The sequence below is a fragment of the Phaethon aethereus genome, assembly GCF_964289735.1.
Source record: "Phaethon aethereus genome assembly, chromosome: 15".
Taxonomy (NCBI): domain Eukaryota; kingdom Metazoa; phylum Chordata; class Aves; order Phaethontiformes; family Phaethontidae; genus Phaethon; species Phaethon aethereus.
In genome coordinates this window covers 3,146,910-3,166,596 of record NC_138591.1, presented here as the reverse complement: position 1 = coordinate 3,166,596, position 19,687 = coordinate 3,146,910, and the positions used below count along the sequence as shown (strand labels likewise).

The window sequence follows — 19,687 nt, the reverse complement described above, 5'->3', positions numbered from 1 at the left end:
GTTTTGTGTTGGCCTTTGGAGAAGTAGCTTCATCTCCTCTGTGAGCGTTTCTGCCGGTTGGCCCTCACTGGCGTGCTGAGGATCCACCTCGGGCGTTCGTGTTAACTCCTGTGTTTGATCATTGCTTTAGCGTGTGGAAAACCCCCAACTTGGCCTAGTTTAGTGCAGTGCAATTACTGTATTGATGAGGACTAAAGAATTTGGGAACGAGTTGCGGTCATAAGACTGGATTGCTGGTCCTTTGGCTTTCAAAGTGGTTGAAAGGCAGCCAAGCAGGTACAACTTCACTCGGACATTTTTCATACCTCTTTCATGACACCACAGAACTGCAGAGCTACCTAAATCCCACGTGCTTTTCCCAGAAGCAAAAATACGAGATCACCAGAAATGCCAGTTATTCTTTAGAGGTATTTCTTTGGGATCCTTCAAATGTAAAGAACACTTAAAAAGCCCTGCTTTATTCAGCAATTTTTGCAGTAATTAACTAGATCATGCAGATTCTTTCCAGACTCTTAGTATCTGCAAGGAAAATATTAGGGTTTGGTTTACAGCTTATAGAAGACAAAAGCCTTGGCAGTTTCTTGTCCAGCAATATCGAGATTTAAGGCACCTCTGCCAGCTGGGAGCCCGTGCCCTGAGATTCCGCGTCATAGAAATGTGTCCATTGCAGGAGCATCTCCAACTGGAGCCTGCTGCTTCAAGATTGCTGCAGAAGCAGCAGAAAACCCCAAGGAAATGGGGATTAAGTAGCTGCTGGTTTGTGAGATGCCGAAATCAAGAGGTGCTCGCCTGGACCATGCTGCTCTCTGAGTGCCAGCAGGAATGGCGGTGGGAAAACAGAGGGGAGGGATGCGGCAGACAGCGGGACTGCCCACCCAAAGGAAGCGAAGCTCCTACTGCTGGCTTGTTTAATGATAAATGCCCTCAAGCCGCTAATGAGTTACTGATTCAGTCACTCTCTGGGTGAGGCTGAGGATGAAGAAGGACGCAGGGCCATGATGGAGGGCAATTCCACTGCTGGATCCTTTGCCCCCTCGCAGCAGTTCAGCGTCGCCGACCTTGTTGTCGTAGTGGTTTATTTTTCCTTAAATGTTGCAGTGGGAATATGGGTAAGAGTAATTTCTCTTTTTCCCTTTCAGCTTTCTTTTTGAATAGCCTTTTTATTTTTTTTTTAGGGCTGGCTTTTCTGTGTGGAATATTTGAAAACCTCTTATTATTTTCCTGTTGTAGTTTGCACTTGTTACGTGTGCTTTGTGCTGCCTTTGCTCTGTTCTGCTGTATAAACCCTCCGCCCCTTTCACCCCCACTATGGAAAGCCTCCTATAGCTTGAGAACAAGGTGGAATTAACCACGGCACAAACCTCTTCCCCTGGCCTCTGGTTTGCTGGGCGTAAGCAGATCTCCTGCTTGTCTATTCAAGGGTGTTGAGACAAATGCCCTGCTTAACAGAAAAAGCCCTCAGCTACCCGTGGTTTCAGACAAAGCCTCTCCAAACCCATTTATTCTGCCTTGCAGAAAAATCATAGCCAAAGCGGGGCCCTATTAGCCAGCCTGTCTGCACGGGATGGAGGTGGGACGGGTGCATCCTCCATGCTCCCCCGTCTCGGAGTGCCTCCTTTGCCATTCATGGCTCCAGGTACTCGGAGGTGCAGCCACCATTTCGTGTAATTAAGCTCGAGTTGCAAAGCTCCCATTAATTATCCAGAGTCTCCTGTCTCTTGGCTTCTTGTCTGGGAGACTTGGTTCTGGGTGTCTTGTCTGGGTTTGTAGGGGAAGGGTGCTCCTTGCTGATCTCTTCTCCCCCCAGGCTTCATGCAGGATGAACAGGAACACCGTCAGTGGCTACTTCCTTGCTGGCAGAGATATGGCATGGTGGCCAGTAAGTAGAGACCTCTGTCCTTCTTGTGACACCTGGGCAGCAGGGACATCCAGCACCACTCTCCCTCCCACTGAATTCCCTCTTCTGTGCCCCTGCTTTTCTCCCCACCCTGTATACCTCCTTCTGCCAGAATTCGTGTCCTCTGATCTGCGTTTCCCTTTTCATTGCACGAGTGCTGGAGCCCACCTGACTTGCTGGGTCTCCTCGTAGGTTACTCTGAACTTGGGGAGGGGTTCCTGGAGTCAACCATTATCTTCGCCAGCCCCCTGTCCTCCTGGTGGCTCCAACAAGACGTGGGTGTCCCAAGTTTCTTTTTTTTCCCTCCTCTTATTTCAATATGATCTTGACAAACTGCTTGTAGGTCCTTCCCATGTCTGGCTCTGGCTGCTTGCACAGGGCCACCTCCGGGCAGGGTGTGTGGCCGCCATGGCAAATGCAGCAACGCTTTGCTCCTCCTCCTCCTCCTGAAGACAAAGTCAATCCAAAACTCACCGGGGATGCCCAAATGAGCTGAATGCATGGCAGCGCTGGTTGCTGGGGCTCACCTGCATCGGAGTCCGTTAAGGGCTGTTCTTGCAAAATACATACGTGTCCCTCCTCACGCATGGTGTATCTTCGACCTGGCTTTGCTTTTAGAAGTGGCGGGGTGGTCTGTGCTCTGCTGCTCCCGCTCAGATGTCATTTTTGCCACCTCCTCTTACTGAGTTATCCCCTCGGGGCCGCGCTGCTGGGGAAGTACCAAAGCTGGTCCGGCTGGCGCGGCTGCCGTGCCGAGCCGCGGGGAGCCGGCAGTCGGGCACCCCACCTGCGAGCGCCTGCAGCACCTCCTCTGCTCCTCTGCAGATCGGCGCCTCTCTCTTCGCCAGCAGCGAGGGCTCGGGGCTCTTCATCGGGCTGGCCGGCACTGGTGCTGCCGGGGGAATCGCTGTCACCGGCTTCGAGTGGAACGTAAGAAACGTGTCGTGTTATTAAGAAAACGAGTTTCTGGAGCCATGTAGCAGCAGATGGCCCATTTCACAGCAGCTTCACACAACGTCTCGAAAGGCTTGGGAGGAGTCGTGCAGGGGGTAATTAGCGCAACCCTGCTAACTCAGCTTCTCTGGCTCATGTCTAGTGCACGTACAGTGAGTTTGGAGTCAACTCAAACCCATGAGCTCAGGGAAAAGGACATTTCGCTGCAGAGCTTCCTAGGCCAGCTGAATAGGTCTCCCATTCTCTGCTTCCCCACCCGTCGCTTCCAAAGTCCTTGGGTTCTGCAGCAAAAACACAGCATTTGGTTTGCTTGGCGCTCAGAAGGAGTTAGCGGGAGATGTCTGGTCAGGAGCTGAAGGGCTGAGGGGAGTGGGTTCCTGCTGGCAGGGGTGCTGGGGGTGTCCGTCATGGCCCCGTGCTCCTGCGTCTGCCATCTGAAGCCATTTGGGGATGTAAATGTGCATTTGAGGGTGAGCTGGGGCCGGGTCAGGAGTGGCGGATGGGGTCTAGCATTGCAGTCAGTGTTGAGCTGTAGCAGGATCAGCGTTTTTTTCCCGTCTGTGCCACGTTCCTCCTTCCCAACAGGCGACCTATGCTCTTCTGGCACTGGCCTGGGTGTTTGTGCCGGTCTACATCTCGTCTGGGGTACGTAGAGCTGCCTGGAGCCTGCTGCGGGGAGTGTGGTGCCGGCCAGGTCCCCTGCTCCCCCGGGGGGGCTGTCATCACTCTGCTTTGAGACCCCTGAGCCCTGCTCTGGCAATGCAGCTGTCCCCTCTCCTTCCCTGGGACCATCTCCGGAGGAGGAGGCCTGGCAGGGCGGTGATGGCTCTCTTTCGCTCCGGCAGATTGTCACGATGCCCGAATATCTCCAGCGAAGGTTTGGAGGGGAGAGGATCCGGATGTACCTCGCTGGCCTGTCACTTCTGCTTTCCATCTTCACCAAAATCTCTGTGAGTAGCTCCTGCTCGACTCCACGCCAGATCCACGACTGATTTCCAGCAAGTGAAAGGTTATTTTAGGGCTCAAACCATGCGTAGCCAAGTCGGGGGAGAGCAACTGCTGCAGGATGCTCCAGGAGGGAGCAGGACAGGAGGTGGGAATTTTTGGGCAGATGCTACCTGCAGCACCCTGTGCGTTTGTAGGTAGATCCAGCAGTGATGCTCATGTCCAGGTGGCCCCAATGGATGCGTGCCTGGGTGTCAGGATCCCAAACTCATGGTGCACTCGTCTTGTAGCAGAGGTTGTGGGTGAAACGTGCTCAGAGGCTGGGATGCATTATCTGGGGTTTTCTCCATGCTCCAGCAGCGATGCTTTCCGGCACCCCCCCGAGGGACCTGGCGGGGCCAGGGACTGAATTGGGAATTCATTTGTTGTTTTGGGGCACATGGGTTTTCTCAGGAAAGGAAGCCTTGTCGCAGCTATAAGATGCCCAAGCATGTAGAGAACATGCCTGATTTTCAGGGACTCTTCCACAGGGATGTTTCTCCCCCATTTTGGCCTCGCTCACAGTTCCCTGCATGAAGCTCCTGCTCCCGCTGCGCACTTGGTAAAGGTGGGAAGAGTTTATCCGAGGTAAAAGAACTAAAGAGCCTGTGACACCGGGCCTAGGGCAAGCAGGAGGGAGCTGGGCACAGGCAGCCCTGGGGGGCTGGAGGCAGCGAGACAGAGATCAAGAGCAAACAGCTCAGAAACGATCTGGAGGAGAAAACACGCCGGAGGGAGCGATCCTGCACCGCCGCCTCTGATGGAGCGGGTGGATCTGACCCGGGGTCTGCTGGGGCTTCTGCATTTCGCCGGCTAAAAGACAACGTGCTCTTGCAGGTGGGCAGCTGCAAGAAATACGCTTTTGCATGTGGCAGAAGCGGGTGTCTGCAGGGCAGGAGGGCCGGTGCCGGAGCGTGCTTCCCCACGGCGAGGCGCTCAGTGCCTACCTCTGCGCTCGCCAGCTCCCTGCTTTGCAAACACCAGCTTGGCTGGATGCAGCATCGCTCCCCGCCTGGCGTTTCTGCCTCCTCCTCCCCGGTGGGTTCGCAAGCCCCAGACCTCCCGGGCTGAGCTGTGGGGGGATCCTCTGGGTCTCCCTCCGAGGGATGCGGAGGACGGAGCAGCCTGCACACAGCCCTCGCGGCGCGCATCCGTCAACGCTTAATGCGAAGGGAGAGGCTGCCCCTGCCTCAGACCCCAGCGCTGCGTGATGTGATGTCCCCAGCTCCGGGAGACCCCCGTCTCCTTCCCGTGGGCAAGGCACTATGCTTTGGGCTTAAATGGCAGGTTGCAGGAGGCGGCAGCCCTTCCCGTGTTCCTGCTGTCGCAGGGCTTTCAGCGTGGCAGAGGTGCTGGTGACTCCGTCACCCCTATTTCTCCCCCCTCCAAAACCATGTCCCATCGTGCTGGAGGGCATTCTTCCCATAAAACTGATATTCTTTATACCGTTACTACTTATGGTGTTGAAAATCCTATGGCATTTCTCCTGAAATCAGCCTGCTGGCTCCCACAGCGCCGGTTCAGTTTGCACGTTTGGGCCATGGCACTTTGATTATTCCCTGGTTGTCCTAATGTCCAGTGAACTCTTGTCACTTATTCCCCTCCTGTGTGTTGCTCAGGAGACATCTCTCCCCTGCTCCTGACAAAGAGCCGGGAGGAGCTCGAGGGAGATGCTGGAGCACCCGTGTCTGGTGTTGCTCCCTGGGATCTGTGTGAATCCCTGCTGGCATTTAAAAGGAAAGGTTGGAAGCTGGGGTAGGATTTCTGGTGGGGTAGTTTGTTCTTGCTGGTCTGAATTTGAAGAAGGAAATGACCAGTAGTTGGAGGGCTGGTTGCCTTTGAGCCTCTTTCTAGACTATCACAGACATCCCCTCTTCTCTTACAAAACAGTGCCCTACCATGCCGTGGGGATGTCCTTGGTCCCTTTGGCTAACAGTCGCTCGGTGGCTTTCGCCCAGAAAGGATGGACATCCTACAATGTCATTCTTAGCTTGGGAGACCGTTGTGATGTCATCCCGTGCCTAACACCAGATGAACCTGTAGATGACCTCTGCTCAGTGCCTGTGCTGATGGGAGCCGCTGCGGTTCTCCTGGCCCTTCTCAGCACAACCTTGTGTTTGGAGCCTCGTGGACACTCCCAAATGCCTCTTCCCTCACCTTTTCTCAGCCAGCGCTATAGTTTCTTTGGTCTGCTGAGTTTTCTCTGATCTCTGAGTCATGCAGGATGCAACAGAAGAGGAATCAGCTTAATAAGGGGATTATCTTGGCATCTGACTTCGTTCATGGTAAATCTCACAAACAATGGTTGTTTCCAGCAGTGGGTTGGGATGAATGTCTGCGGACCTTCGGGGTGTTGCCGAACTGGCCCGGTGTCCCATCCCTGGTGGTGACCGCAGCAGGGAGCGTGGGAGGAGAGTGTGAAACTCAGCGCAATTAGGCAGCGCTGTTGCCTGTCGGGGGTTTCCTTTGGTCCTCGCTGGGGGCTGCCGCAAAGCCTGGGACTCGCTGGGCTTTTCCTGCCTCCTCTCCCTGCGCATGCTGGCTTTATGCGTGGATCTCCGCTCCATGTTCTCCTGAGCTGAGACATGGCGTCACTGCAGCTCCCATGGCTCTTCTTTTGGGGCGGGGGGGGATGACCGTCCCTCCTCTCCTGGAATTTACCCTTTGGTGGACCCCAACCCTCCATGTTTCATGGCAGGGTGCAGCAGGACAGCCCAAAGTCCTGCTGAGAGAGGATGTCCCCTCCGGCTAGGAACACGTGAGGAGTTGCGCAGGCATCCTAGCTTTGGCGAAGAGCCTCTGAACACTCCTCTGTACCCTGGGTAACTTGTTCTACTGAGGCTTTGGCTTCACCAGTTGTTAAATCCAAGCTGTCTCTAAAGCCAGCTTTCATTGGAAAGGCATTAATGATGTTGGGTAAGAACGAGTTTCCAAGTGAGGTCATCGGTGAAGGCAGGGATCTTGCTGGATTACGAGGCCTGACTTCAAAGGCTTCTGCTCTCCTTTTACAGTTGAAAGGACTTGTTTTATGAATAGGTCATGCCTGGTTTTAATTAGCTTGTTTTTGTATTTGGGATGTCTTATTAACGACTCAGTCACATGCGCTTTTATTTTTTCCCACCCCAGCAGAATTACCAGGAAGGGAGGTGGAGATACTTCTGCTTCCTCATAGCAAAGGCTTAGACTCATTTGCCGACGACTGCAAAAATGATTAAGCATTGAGAAAGCCGGGAGAAGCAGTTATGAAATATCTTGTCCAGGGCTGAGTCTTCGCAGCTGGGCTCTGGGGAAGGGTTGCTGGAGGAGCAGGCAGTCACAGGGAGGCATGACTTTCTGGCAGGTGCTGAGATGACAAATGATGGATCCCTTCAAAGGACACTGGGAGCTCCAGAAGACATCAGGGATGCTTGGCTGGCACTGTGCTGGGGAGGCTCAAAATATTTTGGGTTCCCACTTCAGGTTGTGTTGGGAGGAGATGGCTGAGGGCCTTTGGGGCTTTTCTGCCTTGCAGTTGAAGCTTGCACGGCATGAATGGCTTAGCTGTCCTCTTGCAGGGCTGCTTGGTGGTCTCTGTGGTATCAAGCTGTGGTCGGATTGCATTTGTGGCGAAAACGCATCTATTGAAGAGGAGCCACTGGCGGAGGTTTTGGCATGGTTGCCTGTGAGTTGGTTCCTCTTCAGCAGGACATTCCAGGGCTGAATTGCCTCTCGCTGCTGGCGTGGGCTCTCCTGGAGACATGGCCAAGCCCAAGTGCAGCTGAGGACGTGTAGTACCTCCCTTAGGAATGCTAGGCATGATTGTGGTGTAAAGCCTGGTCCAGATGTCGTGGAACAGCCTGTGAATTAGGATTCTCAAGATCATGGTGTAAGTGCTCTTCTGGGCGGTTTGATTTGTGATTTAATCGACGTTGTGCCTAACGGTGTGGGCTCCTCTGCGAGGGAGCGGGCTTTCCTGTTGTGCTGAAGCTGGATGTGTGCTCGCCTGCTGGGTTTTGTGGCTGATGGAGCCCTGCTAGGTGGCACGTGCCTTGCTTCTTCCATCGCGTGGTTCTGCGTGGCCTCTCTCCATCACACAGTGACAGTCCTCAGCTCCCACGTGGCGAGCTTGCTGGAGTAGTGCTGGGAGGAGGAAGGGCAGAGCCAGGGGAAGGAGGTACGATATGGGAAATAACACCAGTCCTCCGTGTTGCTAATCCCAAACGGCTGCTCTCGCATGACCGGGCAAGACGGCCCTGCTGTTTGGGGGATGGTTTCTGTGAGGTGTGTGAAGAAAGATGTCAAATCAGAGCTGATGTGTTGGCTGTGGGAAGCTGTACGGCTCTGGGCAAGGGTGTGGAGTCAGCTTGTCTTGCCTCGTCCTGCCTCTCCTGGCCCCGTTTCCTTCTCCAAACAAGGTTTTTGTGAAGATACCCCAGCCAAGCGCTGGGGATGTCTGGATCTCAGCTGCGGGTGGAGATGTGGTGGTGGCACGGGCACTGGCTGCTGCATCTGGTCCTTTCCTCCCGCAGCATCGCTGCTTTTGTCAGAGGAGGTGTCCCAGCTCCCTCTGAGTCTCTGCTTTACGTCTCATTCCCACGAGACCGTGACCAGACCTCCCTGTGTGGGTCCAGCCCTCCCACGGGCGAGAATCAGTGGTCACCTTTGGGGTGTCAGTCATCTCGCAGGAGTTTTGCAGCTGGGTGAGCTGCAGGCCTGCACACGCTTCTCCGGGCAGAGGCACGCTCCTGGCATCCCTGTGGGACATGACGCAGGCACAGGAGATGCTGGGGCAGGCAGAGGCAGCGTGTTGGACGTGGAGTCGGTCTGTCCTTCCGTGGCCAAGCAGAAACCCTGAGCCTCTTCCAGGGGCTTTGCAAAGGGAGCTGCAAAGGACATGTTGGAGGATGCATTTCTGCCGGTCCGTGCCAGGGTACAGGACCTCTGGGCTACTGCTTTTTGCTTGGGGCCAGAAGCAACTTCTGCCACTTGCCCATGTCTTGGTTTCCCCATCTGTGCAAAACCAGGAGGTATTTTCCCAGAGATGCTCAACGCAGAAGTGGCTTGGCACTGGGGCAAGGAACGGCCATCCTGGGGGTCTTGTGCTCTGTGCTGGGGCTGTCCACGTGTGCTCCTCACCGTGGAGTGGCTGTCAAAGTTGAAACGCTGCTGTGGCCCCCAGGGAGCCGGGCAGCCCCTTGTCCTGCCCCACCAGCACCCCCTGAACACCACTGACGGGCTCGAGCAATGTGGCGCGGAGCTGCCCCATCCATCACTGAAGGCACTGCAGGTACCAGCAAGAACCTTGAAGAGTCTCTGCACCTGGGAGGAGATCCCCTCCTGCCCCCAGCAGCATTTTTAGGCTTGCTGACGCCCTCCTGGCCGGTCTGACGGCCCAGACCGTTGGGCTGCAGCTGGGGAGGGGGAGCTGGTCCTTGGCAGCCTCCTTGCCGGCAGCACGGGTGCCAGGAGGGTGAATCCTGCCAAGCGGAACGTGAAATACCAGCTACAGCCGCCCCCGTGCATCAGCCCTGCGGGGGCTGTTGGGGTGCAGAGCCAGCAGGGGGGTGCTGGGCCGGGGGGGGCGGCTTGGACTGCCTCCAAGGAGCACCCGAGGGTGCTGGTGTTTTGGCGGAGCGTGGCCCCTCGGTCGGCACCAGGTGCCCCATGCCCAGGGCTCTGCAGAAGGCGTTGGAGAGGTGCCGCCTGGAGAGCGGGGCACTGCCAGCGGCGGAGGGGGCTGGAGGTCCTTGGGGGGGCGAGGGGGTAGCTCGGGTCGGGGTCCGATCCTGTAAAGGGCTGAGTATCTCTAGCTCCCTGCTTTGCTCTCAGAGGCTGTGGCAGCACTGGTGTCCCAAGGCGTTCTGTCTCCGGCCATCACCTTCCAGCTGGGCCCAGAGCTGCCTGCTCTGCTCTTGGGGGGGTGCGGGAAGGTGGCCTGCGACACCCATCTGCAGCGGTGACATTGCCACCCGCATGGGACCCCGGGCTTCAGCGCTGGCTTTGGGAGGTGTCCTCCTGGCATGTGCAGTGCAACGTCCTCGCCGTACACACCATGTTGACCGTTTCGCTGCCGTGCCACTCTTGCAACAGCCCTTGGGTGGTGTCGAGCCCAGTGGACGTCACCGGTCCCAGCCCCTGTGTTTCTTCTTCCGTGCACAGACGGACCTGTTCTCGGGGGCCCTCTTCGTGCAAGTCTGCCTGGGCTGGGACCTTTACCTCTCCACCGTCCTGATGCTGGTGGTCACGGGGCTCTACACCATTGCAGGTAGGTTGCTCAGTGTCTGCCGGCCTCAATCTTTCTTCTTTGGTTAAACCACACCGCTTACTCTCCTGCTTTTATTTATTTTATATATTTTTTTGGCTCCTGGAAGGTCTTTGGGGGTTTATACTAATGGGGTTCGTATTCCCTGCCCTATCCAGCCAGTATCTGAGCATCCTGCTTGCGTCAGCTCAGGCAATGACTCAATGCATGACCTCTCCTTTGTCATTACGACTTTTCATTTGTAGTAACTCCTCCTCCATCATGTAGTTAAATGCTTTCTCGTGTGTGTACCTATTTGTACCAGCAGTAATCAGGGCTTCTCCTATTACAGGACCATTACTGTGGAATCTACAATCTGAGAACCTCTTACCCAACTCATTTCCCTCCCATTTGCCCTGCCTGCAATGCAACTTGCTGCCCTCCCTCTGCGAGGCTTCCAGGAATATTTCTAGCCCGTGCTTCCCCATCCTGGGACCAGCTATTTTTGTGCAGGGTGAATCCGTACAGATATTTTGTGATCTGGAGGAGATAAGGGTTTGGAGCGGGAGTTGGAAATTTTGGGTTCCTGGCTTGGAGTCCCGCTCTCGGACTGCAGGACCGTGTATCCCTGCCAGCCCTTTCGGTTATTATTTTGGCTGGGACATTCCCTCCCCTGGTACTGCCAGTGGAGACACCCAGCAGTAAATTCTCCCTCGCTATCTCGTCCCAGCCATCAACACAGGAAACAGTTTAAGTATATCCGAAACATGGTGGATTTTGCAAGACTTGGGTTTTAAGCAAATCCCATCTAGGGTTTTTTCCTGCCCACAAGGCTTGTTGTGAAGTAGGGCATTTCGGCGTAAGCTTGGGCAGAGGGTGTGATCGTTGCGTCACCCTGATCCTGAGAACATCCCTCCAAATCCCAGGCATGGCCGGAGAGGGTGCAGCCCCGAATTCCCAGGATGTGAGTTGGTGACTGGGGTTGAAACTGGTTCAGTTTTTGACTCATTTTCTCTAGCTCCGCTACTTTTTAATGCTTTTGTTCGTACACTGAGTAATTGCTTTCTAGCTAGGTAAGCAGGTCCTGGGTTTGCAACGGGTCCGGAGGGAGAGCTTGGGATGGAAAGGGAGAAATGCTGCTGGCTGGCTGGCCAAGGGGGACTCCACTAAACGTCAGGTGCTGGAAAAATGAAACGGTGGGGTTGGGAGGAGAGCTGAGGGGGAAACCTGGGATGGTGTTAGGGAGAGGTGGGATGGACGATAAGATCAGCATCCTGAATGTGGTCTGCTTGCTGGAGCATCCAAAGAGCCGGGGCTGGCCGGTGTCCTCCCGACTGTGTGGGGACGTGGGGCTGCATCCCTCCCTTCCTGCCATCCCTCGGCTCCCCTGCCCTGCCCCAGGTGAGATTGCAGCCCCCGCGGCTATCGGCTGCTCCCCCCACCCATCTGTGGGGTGCTGACACCCCTCGACACCAGACCCGCCGAGGAGCTGTTCCCCCCTCACGCTCCCGCTGCAGCCCCCCATCACCGCAGGGGCGGCAGGACGAGGCCGGTGACGGGCACGTCCCCGCGAGCGTGGGCAGCTTTATTGGGACTTTGCAACTGAGCCGAGCCCGAAGCCGGCGGTGCTCCCGATGCTGAGCCTTGCTCTCGTGCAGGGGGGCTGGCGGCCGTCATCTACACCGACGCGCTGCAGACGCTCATCATGGTCCTCGGAGCCATCGCGCTGGCGGCGAAAGGTAGGAGCTGGGTCAGCACAGATACCCCTTCCGCGGGGACCTTCTCTTCCCACTCGGGCAGTCTCAGAAATAAATAAAAAGACTCAGTCTGAGCAATTCGGTGGCCAAGATGCCCAACAGGACTTTGGCTGATAGCAATTGCCTAAAGAAAGTCTGTGGTCCCCCTGTGTCCCCTCTGCCACTGTGCTTCCCCTGTGCGCCATTCTTCTGGGTGAGGATGCCATGAAGCATCCCTCTGGTCCTCCATGTGGGGCTGTCCCCGGTGCCGGTGACCTTCCTGTGGCCATCACCGCTCTGCGTGTTTGCCTTTAGTCCACGTGCTCCGAGAGACTGATCGAGCACTTGGCAGCAAAGCAGCGTTTCCAGTTTTGCTCGGGAAAACTTGCAGCAGCGTTGTGGCGGGGTCTTCAGACAGGATCCCACCGCCTGGGGACGTGCATGGCAGAAGGTGATGCCGGGGTGAGGCACCGCTGTCGGGGATTGCCTGGCGATGCAGAGCACGGTGCTGTGCCTTCCTCCTGGCTGGAGGGAGCACGGCTCATCACCAGCTCAGCGCTGTTGTGTCTCCGCACATCTGGCCGCAGAGCACCCTTGCGAGGCTGGGGGCTTTCCTCAGCCTCGTTCTGCCATCAGGGCTCTGGGCGCCGAGGAGCAGGAGGCAAAAAGGCAGGTCCCAGCCTCAAAGGCGGGGGTTTCACTACGGAGGACGATTTCCAGGGGCACTCGGAGATGATTTCCAGAATCTCCTGGAGACGTCTGCCTAGGCAGGCAGGTGGGAAAGGCTTTGACCCAATACCGCACGGGAGCCCAGCTTTCTTCGACTTTGCCAGCCTGCGAGCGCGGCACGTGCAGGGAGGCGAGGGGGCTCGGGAGAGGGGCTGATCCAGGGGAGCCAAAAGACAAGCTGCTGGTCACACAGGTTTGTTTTTTTTTCCCTCGGGTCTCAGGAGACCTCAGGACCCGGAGGCTGGTGTGCCTCAAGGGTGCCCTGTTTTCTCCAGCTCTTGTCAAGCTCGTCTAATAAAGGGTACTCTGCGTGTTTTACCTCGTTCCTATCTTCAGACCGTGACAGCCGCAGCAGTGATGCTAATGCTCATCTGCTAAGCTGCGACCGCTCCGGGGCCGCTCTGCCCGGACCGTTGCCGCCCCTGGGGCTGCTGAAGGGACGAAAAGGCGTATTGCTTGGCTCCGAGGTCGCGTCTCCCGAGGGAGAGCGCGGGAGGGTTGTGCAAACCCTCTCGGGTGCGATGCTGGGCGAAAAAGCCTCGAGTCAGACAAGTGGGTGCAGACCGAGGGCCTGTAGGCAAATCCTAGACTTCACTTAATCGGAGCTAGCGGCTGTTTCGGCAGGCAGCGGTGCTGGCAGTGGCTCCACTCGGCTCCGGCATCACGGGCAAGAGACACTGTGCCATCCTGCGCCCCACTTGTCATTCGCTGCAGGGACATTAATCCTGGTGGAGCCCGTGGGCTGCAGCCCGGCATCCGCAGGCTGAGCTCCTGCTGCCCCGAGGTTTTTGCCCCGCTTTTCCATCCCGGTAAGCGCAGGTGTCGTGACTTGCCTGCGAACACCTTTGGGAAGGGAGCAGGCCTGCGCCCCTGGGTGTGCATCTCTGCTTTCAGCGCTCAGGGCCGGTTTCAGTGCTTTCAGGGCCGGTTTGCAAAGCGCGGTGTATGGTGGGCGACGCCCCTTTGCCAACTCCCCAAAAGCCTCAGGACGAGGGGATGCCCTGGGACGGGGCTGTGGGCCGGTAAGGGAAGTGGCAGGGCTGCAGGGAGGGCTGTCCCCGGGCAGGAGGGGACAACGGGGCAGGACGGGTGTCTTGGAAATGGGGATTTGCTCAAGCTGAGCAAATGATGGCGATCCCAGTGCCCGAGGGATTTGCTCTTGGTCGAAAGACAACGGTGCTCGTGGGCACGGTCCTGCAGCAGGGCGACTTCTCGGGAGCACGTTCCCACCCCGTGCTGCCGCACCGCAGGGGGCCGAGCTGAGGGTCCGGGCCCGTGGGTGGGCGCAGAGGGGATGCAGGATGTGACAGCTAGACCAGACGGGGGGAAATCCACCCAGGGATGCTCGTGGGTCTTGCTTTGAGTCTCCCCTCCATGAGACCCATGGAGGCCTCGCAGCCTCCTCTCTTCTCCCAAGCGTCAGCAGCTGCCGTGGGTATGGGGGTGCCAACACACCTCCCTGCTTATCTCCCCCAGGGCCGCTGCGTGGGTGGCCACGGCACGCGGGGGGAGCGGGGCGGGTGCCTCCCATCCCTCCCTCCTCCAAAAAGCAATGCCTCTGGCTCCAAAATTCTCCTGCTGGAGGTACCGGGGGAGCCGCAAGGAGCGTTCAGCCTGTGCCCCCCAGGAGCGGGGAGGCAGTGGGGGGCCAGGGCAGAGCCCAGGGCTGGTTGGCTGTGGCGCGGGCGGGAGGAGAGCCAAGGCAGCTGCCAAGGGCTCGGAGGCTCGCTTGCTAGGGCTTGTTCACGGCACGTACTTCTCAGCGGGGCTTGGGCTAAGACCCGGACCTTAGATTCCTTTTCCTAGGAAAAATGCAGTGAAAAGGGTTGGGTTTTTTTTTTCTCCTTTTTTTTTTTCTCCCCACTGGTTGCTGGAGGTTTGGGGATGGAGCTGTGTGGGGGGTGCTGGGGAAATGCTCAGAGGGGTAGAAAACATTTGGCCAGACCCTTGTGCCAAGGCACCTTGAGCTGTAGTATATCAAGTCAAAGGCTTCCTAATCTTGCATTTGAATAGTCCTAGGCAAGTTTCCCCTGCTCTGGGACCAGGGAGCTTTAATAAACAGGTTGCTTTTACAGTACGAGGTCAAAAGAGGTGGGTCCGTTGAGGAGCCTTTGTCCCAGCACACGGGTCACCCTCCGAAGGGAGGGCGGACAGTAATGGGACCTGCTGTGCAAAATGTTCATAGAAGAGTCTCTTAAATAACTAGAAGAAAACACCATCACGAATGAGCCCTCCCTCTCTGGGCAGCACTTCTGCGTTAACGAGTTGGCGAGCGTTTTGCCAGTTGATCTTGCAGGCCACCGGGGCAAAAAGAGCAAAAGCTCGACTCTAACCAGCCTCCCCTAACCATGTTTTCCAGCTTTTAATGAGATTGGAGGTTACGCCAACCTGGAAGAGGCCTATTTAAAAGCTGTGCCATCCAAGATTGTTCCCAACACTACCTGCCACCTGCCCAGAGCGGATGCAATGCACCTCTTCCGAGACCCAGTCTCTGGAGATCTGCCCTGGACCGGGATGACTTTCGGGCTGTCTATCATGGCCACGTGGTACTGGTGCACCGACCAGGTAAATGTAAACAAGAATCCCCTGCCCCATGTAACACGGCGTTGCCTGGGGTCCAGGCACGCTCTACTACTGCTCTCGCCCTGGAAGTCCACCTGCATCAGCGCCTAATGGTCCTTCTGGCCGGTGGTCTCGGGGGGCTTCTTTTTGGAGTCAATAGAAGCACCCGGGGCTCCCGCGACCCTGTTCTTGAGGTGCTTGGACTGGGACAGTTTGGAGAGCGGGATGCCGAGGGGTGTCCTCATCTCCTCGGTTGTCTTCTGGCTTTCTGGCAGGGAGGTTAAGCGTTTGCTTGATGCTCTGGGGTTGCTTGGTGAGAGGTGGCCGGGCTGCGTGGGCTTGCTGGGGCTGAAGGCTTTGCTCTGCCAGTAGGGCTGGCTGCCTGCAATGGTCTTTTTGGGTTCGGCTCCATCCCCTCTGTATTTGGTGACCCCGGGGTGTTTCTCCTGCGTCGGGGAGCAGGAGACCTCCTTGCCTTGTTCTCTGCCTGCGGGATTCCGGGGTCGGTAGCGGTAGATGTGCGTCCCCTGTTTGTTAAAGAGCAGAGAAAGAGATGAGCTACTGCTGCTGTAAGGATGCTGTTCCCCCGCACGGACTCCCCTTCACGTGTCTGTGCCGCAGGCTCGGTCCCCATGGACAGATCCCTCTGCCACTTGGCGTGCTCCCTTGCCCAAATTCTTCTGAGACCGCTGGCAGCTCAAAACTGCCCCGAGTCTTAACCATTGCTGGTCCTCTGATTTCTTGCTCTGGTAGCGCGCTGTCCTGCACATCCCGAGCGGCGCCGGCAGCCCGGAGGCTGCCCCAAGCCAAGTCACTGCCGCCTGGAAACCTGGGACCGAGGATGCCAGTGGCACCTCAACACCTTCGCTCCAGCAGCAGCCTGAACACCCGTCTTAATCACCTAAGCGCTCGTTTCGGGCCCAAAGAGCATTCAGTCATCCAGACCCAACCTGTGGGATTAGGTGGCTACCAAGGTTAGATGAAAGGATGGAGGGTTGGGAGAGGAGGTGGGGTCAGGAGACAGCAGCGAGCGGCAGCACCGCCGCGGGGGCGGCTCTGATGAGCCGGCTTGAGAGACACGTTTGGATCGGGTCTGAGCACCATGAATCTTAATTCTGGACTGCGTAAGGCCTTAACACGCGGCTGTGGTCACCAGATATTTATCTGCCTCTTTGGGTGTGTCTGCGCCGCAAGCCGGAGGTGTGATCGCAGCCCGTGCAGATGAACCCGGGCGGGATTGGATCTGGCGAGCGCAGGAGCTGATGGCGGGACAAGCCGGAGCCGGCTGCACCGACCTGCCCTGCCTCCGCCGCGGCCCCCGCCATGCCGCCGGCGCCGCATCGCCGCCGCGCTGTTGGCATCGTCTCGGTGCACGGTCCTCTAGCCTGAATACCCCTCTGGTTCTCAAGCAGGCACCTCCTGCCGTGGCCAGGAGGGCTGCGCGAAAGCAGTTTAGCTTAGGTAATGCTGGCTTGGAGGGGGTTAGCTACATCGGTTTAACTTAAAATCAGTGCTAAGGCTTGAGATGTCTTCAGGCGGGGAGGACTAAGGGGTGGTTTAGCTCCTCTCCCTTTGAGGTCATCATGTGCCTGACGTGCTGCATGTGGTGCCTGAGCCGGGTGGTGGGCTCTGCGGCTCCCGACGTGCTCTGGCTGCTGGGCAGAAATTAAGCCCTGAGCATCCCACCCCAGGAACCGGCAACCAGTCCCTCCTGCCCACCACGGCATGAGCCAGTGCTCGCTCAGGAGCGGCTGAATCCTGCTGGGTGCTGAGCACTTCTCTGTAAGCCCTTGGGGGGAGTCTGGGCTCTTTAAAGTCAATGTTTCCTATGGATGTTGCCTATTGAAGAGAGATTGCCTCGAAGCCCAAGGGCTGGCTGTATCATGGGTGGACACAGCTTGGCCAGAGCTTTGAGGCGCGATGGTTTGAGCGGTGTGGGCGGTGGGCTTGTGGCAGGAGGGGGCTGGACTCGGTGTCCATTCCTTTGCGGGCACTCTTTGGGAAGGAGACTGAATAGAAGGGGCAAGAGGGGAGAGAGTGGCGGTCGGGAATGCTTGATACTGGCAGGAGGACGCGCTGCTATGGTTGCACTGGGCTTTTGTGGTGCTACGGCATGACACCAGCCCGCCGCTGGTCTGCGGAGAAACCCAGCCCGTGGCTGGGCGCACATCTGCGCTGCGTCTGGGCCCAGCGCCCAGGGGCTCCAGCGTTTGCGGATGCTCGGGATGCGGTTTGCCAAGGAGGAGGCTGACGTGGAGTAGATGCTGGTGGCTGCTCAGCCGTCCTGCCCCGCTCTCCCGCAGGTCATTGTCCAGCGGTCGCTCTCTGCTAAGAGCCTGAGTCACGCCAAGGCCGGCTCCATCTTGGCCAGCTACCTGAAGATGCTGCCCTTGTTCGTTATCATCATGCCGGGGATGATCAGCAGGGTCCTGTACCCAGGTAAGGGCCCCGCCGCGCGGACGCGGAGCTGGCAGGACAGGGTATTTTGCCTGTCGCTAAGGGGTCAGTGGGAGGGGGGCTTGTCTGGAAACCCCTGCTCTGCACAGACCAGGAAGGAGAGGGACGGGAGAGGACCCGAGAGTCCCCAGCGCTCTCCTTGCGCCTGCCGCGCATCAGCCAGCGCCACTGCCCGCCATTAGCCGCGCAGCTGATGCGGACAGGGTTGCATGTGTTTAGGCAAGGCAGTGCTCCAGGGGTAACCTGGGTGCTGCCTTCAGAACGCGACGGAAAACATGACGTTTGCCCTGAGTGAGCCTCCGCCTGCGTTTTGGGCTACGCTGTGCCTGGGGTCAGCACGTAAGAAATGTGGACCCAGAACAAAAATTTTTGGTCGGGTTGACGGTGATGCCTGTCAGATTCGAGGTTTCTAGAGGGTTAATCAAGGGTTGCGTTGGTTTATTATTTTTACACATGGCAGAAACTACTCTCTGCACATTTCCATCAGCTGAGCGCTGGCTTTCCTAACCCTGATGGCGTGTTAATTATCTGCCTTTCATCAAAGGGCCAGAACAAGTTACTGCAGGAACACCGACATACCCGGCCACTCTGAGCGAGGTGGCACCCGGGACCTGGGTCACAGAGCGTCAAAGGGCTCGGTGCTCCTCGCCCTGCACGGCTCCGCAGGGCGTGAGGGGGTATTCGATGTGCGAGGATTAAAACCCTGCCCTGAGCTCCGTGTCGCTGGCTGGGAAGGGAGAAGCTAGTGGGCTCTGGCTAGTAAATTTAATTCCCTGTAAATACGGATTAGGAGCTCAGCTGGGGTAACCTCAGGTGGCTTCAGTGATTTCAGCTGCTGATTTAGCCCTGGGGGTTTAAATGCCCTGAAAACAGTGGGTGGGGAGCCTTGAGAAACCAAAATGTTTAGTGGTGCTGCAAGAGGCTTCAGCGCTTGGGTGGAAATAGGGGATTGACCTTGCGCTCCCCCTGTTTGGATGGGGTGATGCTCCTGCAGTGGGTTGCTGGCATGCACCTTGTTGGGGTGACAAGGTCTGGCGTCGCTTGTGGATCCGCCACGAAGCTGCTGACTGCAACACTCGCCCACAGAGGTTGCCGTCCCTGTTTCTCCGCTGCCTTGCTCTGCCTAATTATGTGTCCGAGTGCTTTTGCTTTGATGCTAATCACCTTTGCAAGGAACTAGAAAACAAGACTGAGAAGGACATGCCTACATGTACAGTCTGTCCCTGGCTGGGCATGATGCTACTGCTGATGGGCTGTGGGATGGCCACAGGGCTCCGTCCTACAGCCCGATGCCATGGGGTAATCTTTAATTCCCAAAAACCTCCCCTTTACCAGCTGTTCCCATTGCATTCCCAGGCACTAAGAGCTGTGGCATGGCCACCACCTTCCCGACCAAGAGCACCTCTTGGGTGACTCCTACCATTGCCGCGTGTAGGGCGTTATTCTCCTCTATGGGAAGTCTGATCTCAGCATCTAGGACGCGACACCAAAGCTAGGAATGACACCACGCCTTGGCTGAGCTGGCTGGGTCACCTCCAGGCTTGCAACCTTTGTAGGGTGGAGAAACATAGGGAAGGTTATAGCAAAACGTCCTACCTGTGTGGCACTGCTGGGGTAGGAGCTGTTGCCGTCCAGGATGGTGCGGGGCAGCACACACCTAATCTCCACGGCGTTGCTCCTCCTCTTCGTCACATCCTCCACACGGACATGCTTCAGGGATGGGAGGCTCCCCAGGGGGCTGAGGAAGGTTCCCCGGCTGATGTGAGGGTCACTGAGCTTCCTCTGTATGGGAAGGATCTCCCCATTGTGGGTGACATCCGAGTTGGTTCGCCGGAGCGGCCCGTACCGATCCCTCACCTCGAAGTACTCGTCTGAGATGGAAGAGGCGTTGGAGCGGCGGTAGCTGTGGTCAGCAGAGCTGCTGGAGTAGCTCTCCTGGTCACTGAGAGTGATGTACTCCTCCTCCTCCTCCTCCTCTTCCCCCAGTCCGTTGAGGGCACAGGGAGGCCCTTTGTCCTCCTGTGGCCCTGCCACTGGCTGGAGATGGCAGGTCTCCACTGAGGCTCCGTTGGGGTTCTCTGGTTCCTGCTTCACATCCATGTGGTTGGCCGGTGGTGGTTGTGTGTCACCCTCCAGGGCAGTGCCACT

The 19,687-nt window shown here is 57.3% G+C and overlaps 2 protein-coding genes across 3 annotated transcripts in view; one reads left to right on the top strand and one right to left on the bottom strand.

Annotated features, from left to right (window-relative positions):
- Window positions 1-1,849: 1,849 nt before the first annotated feature.
- The window catches only part of SLC5A10 (solute carrier family 5 member 10), a gene marked incomplete at its 3' end in the record, with an annotated part of 37,801 nt that continues 19,963 nt past the window's right edge, over window positions 1,850-19,687 (top strand). The window contains exons 1-8 of one of the 2 annotated variants that reach the window (XM_082006514.1): window positions 1,850-1,879; window positions 2,723-2,827; window positions 3,437-3,496; window positions 3,697-3,801; window positions 9,974-10,079; window positions 11,714-11,794; window positions 14,880-15,085; window positions 17,386-17,521. In XM_082006514.1, coding sequence (XP_081862640.1) covers window positions 1,865-1,879; window positions 2,723-2,827; window positions 3,437-3,496; window positions 3,697-3,801; window positions 9,974-10,079; window positions 11,714-11,794; window positions 14,880-15,085; window positions 17,386-17,521 — 814 coding nt within the window. In that variant the 5' untranslated portion in view covers window positions 1,850-1,864. Of the gene's footprint in view, window positions 1,880-2,722; window positions 2,828-3,436; window positions 3,497-3,696; window positions 3,802-9,973; window positions 10,080-11,713; window positions 11,795-14,879; window positions 15,086-17,385; window positions 17,589-19,687 lie in introns of both variants that reach the window. The other variant, XM_082006513.1, reaches the window with a different exon arrangement.
- FAM83G (family with sequence similarity 83 member G) overlaps window positions 17,718-19,687 on the bottom strand; it is a gene marked incomplete at both ends in the record, with an annotated part of 13,262 nt that continues 11,292 nt past the window's right edge. Inside the window, 2 exons of the mRNA XM_082006469.1 lie at window positions 17,718-17,729; window positions 19,136-19,685. Coding sequence (XP_081862595.1) covers window positions 17,718-17,729; window positions 19,136-19,685 — 562 coding nt within the window. The remainder of the gene's footprint in view (window positions 17,730-19,135; window positions 19,686-19,687) is intronic.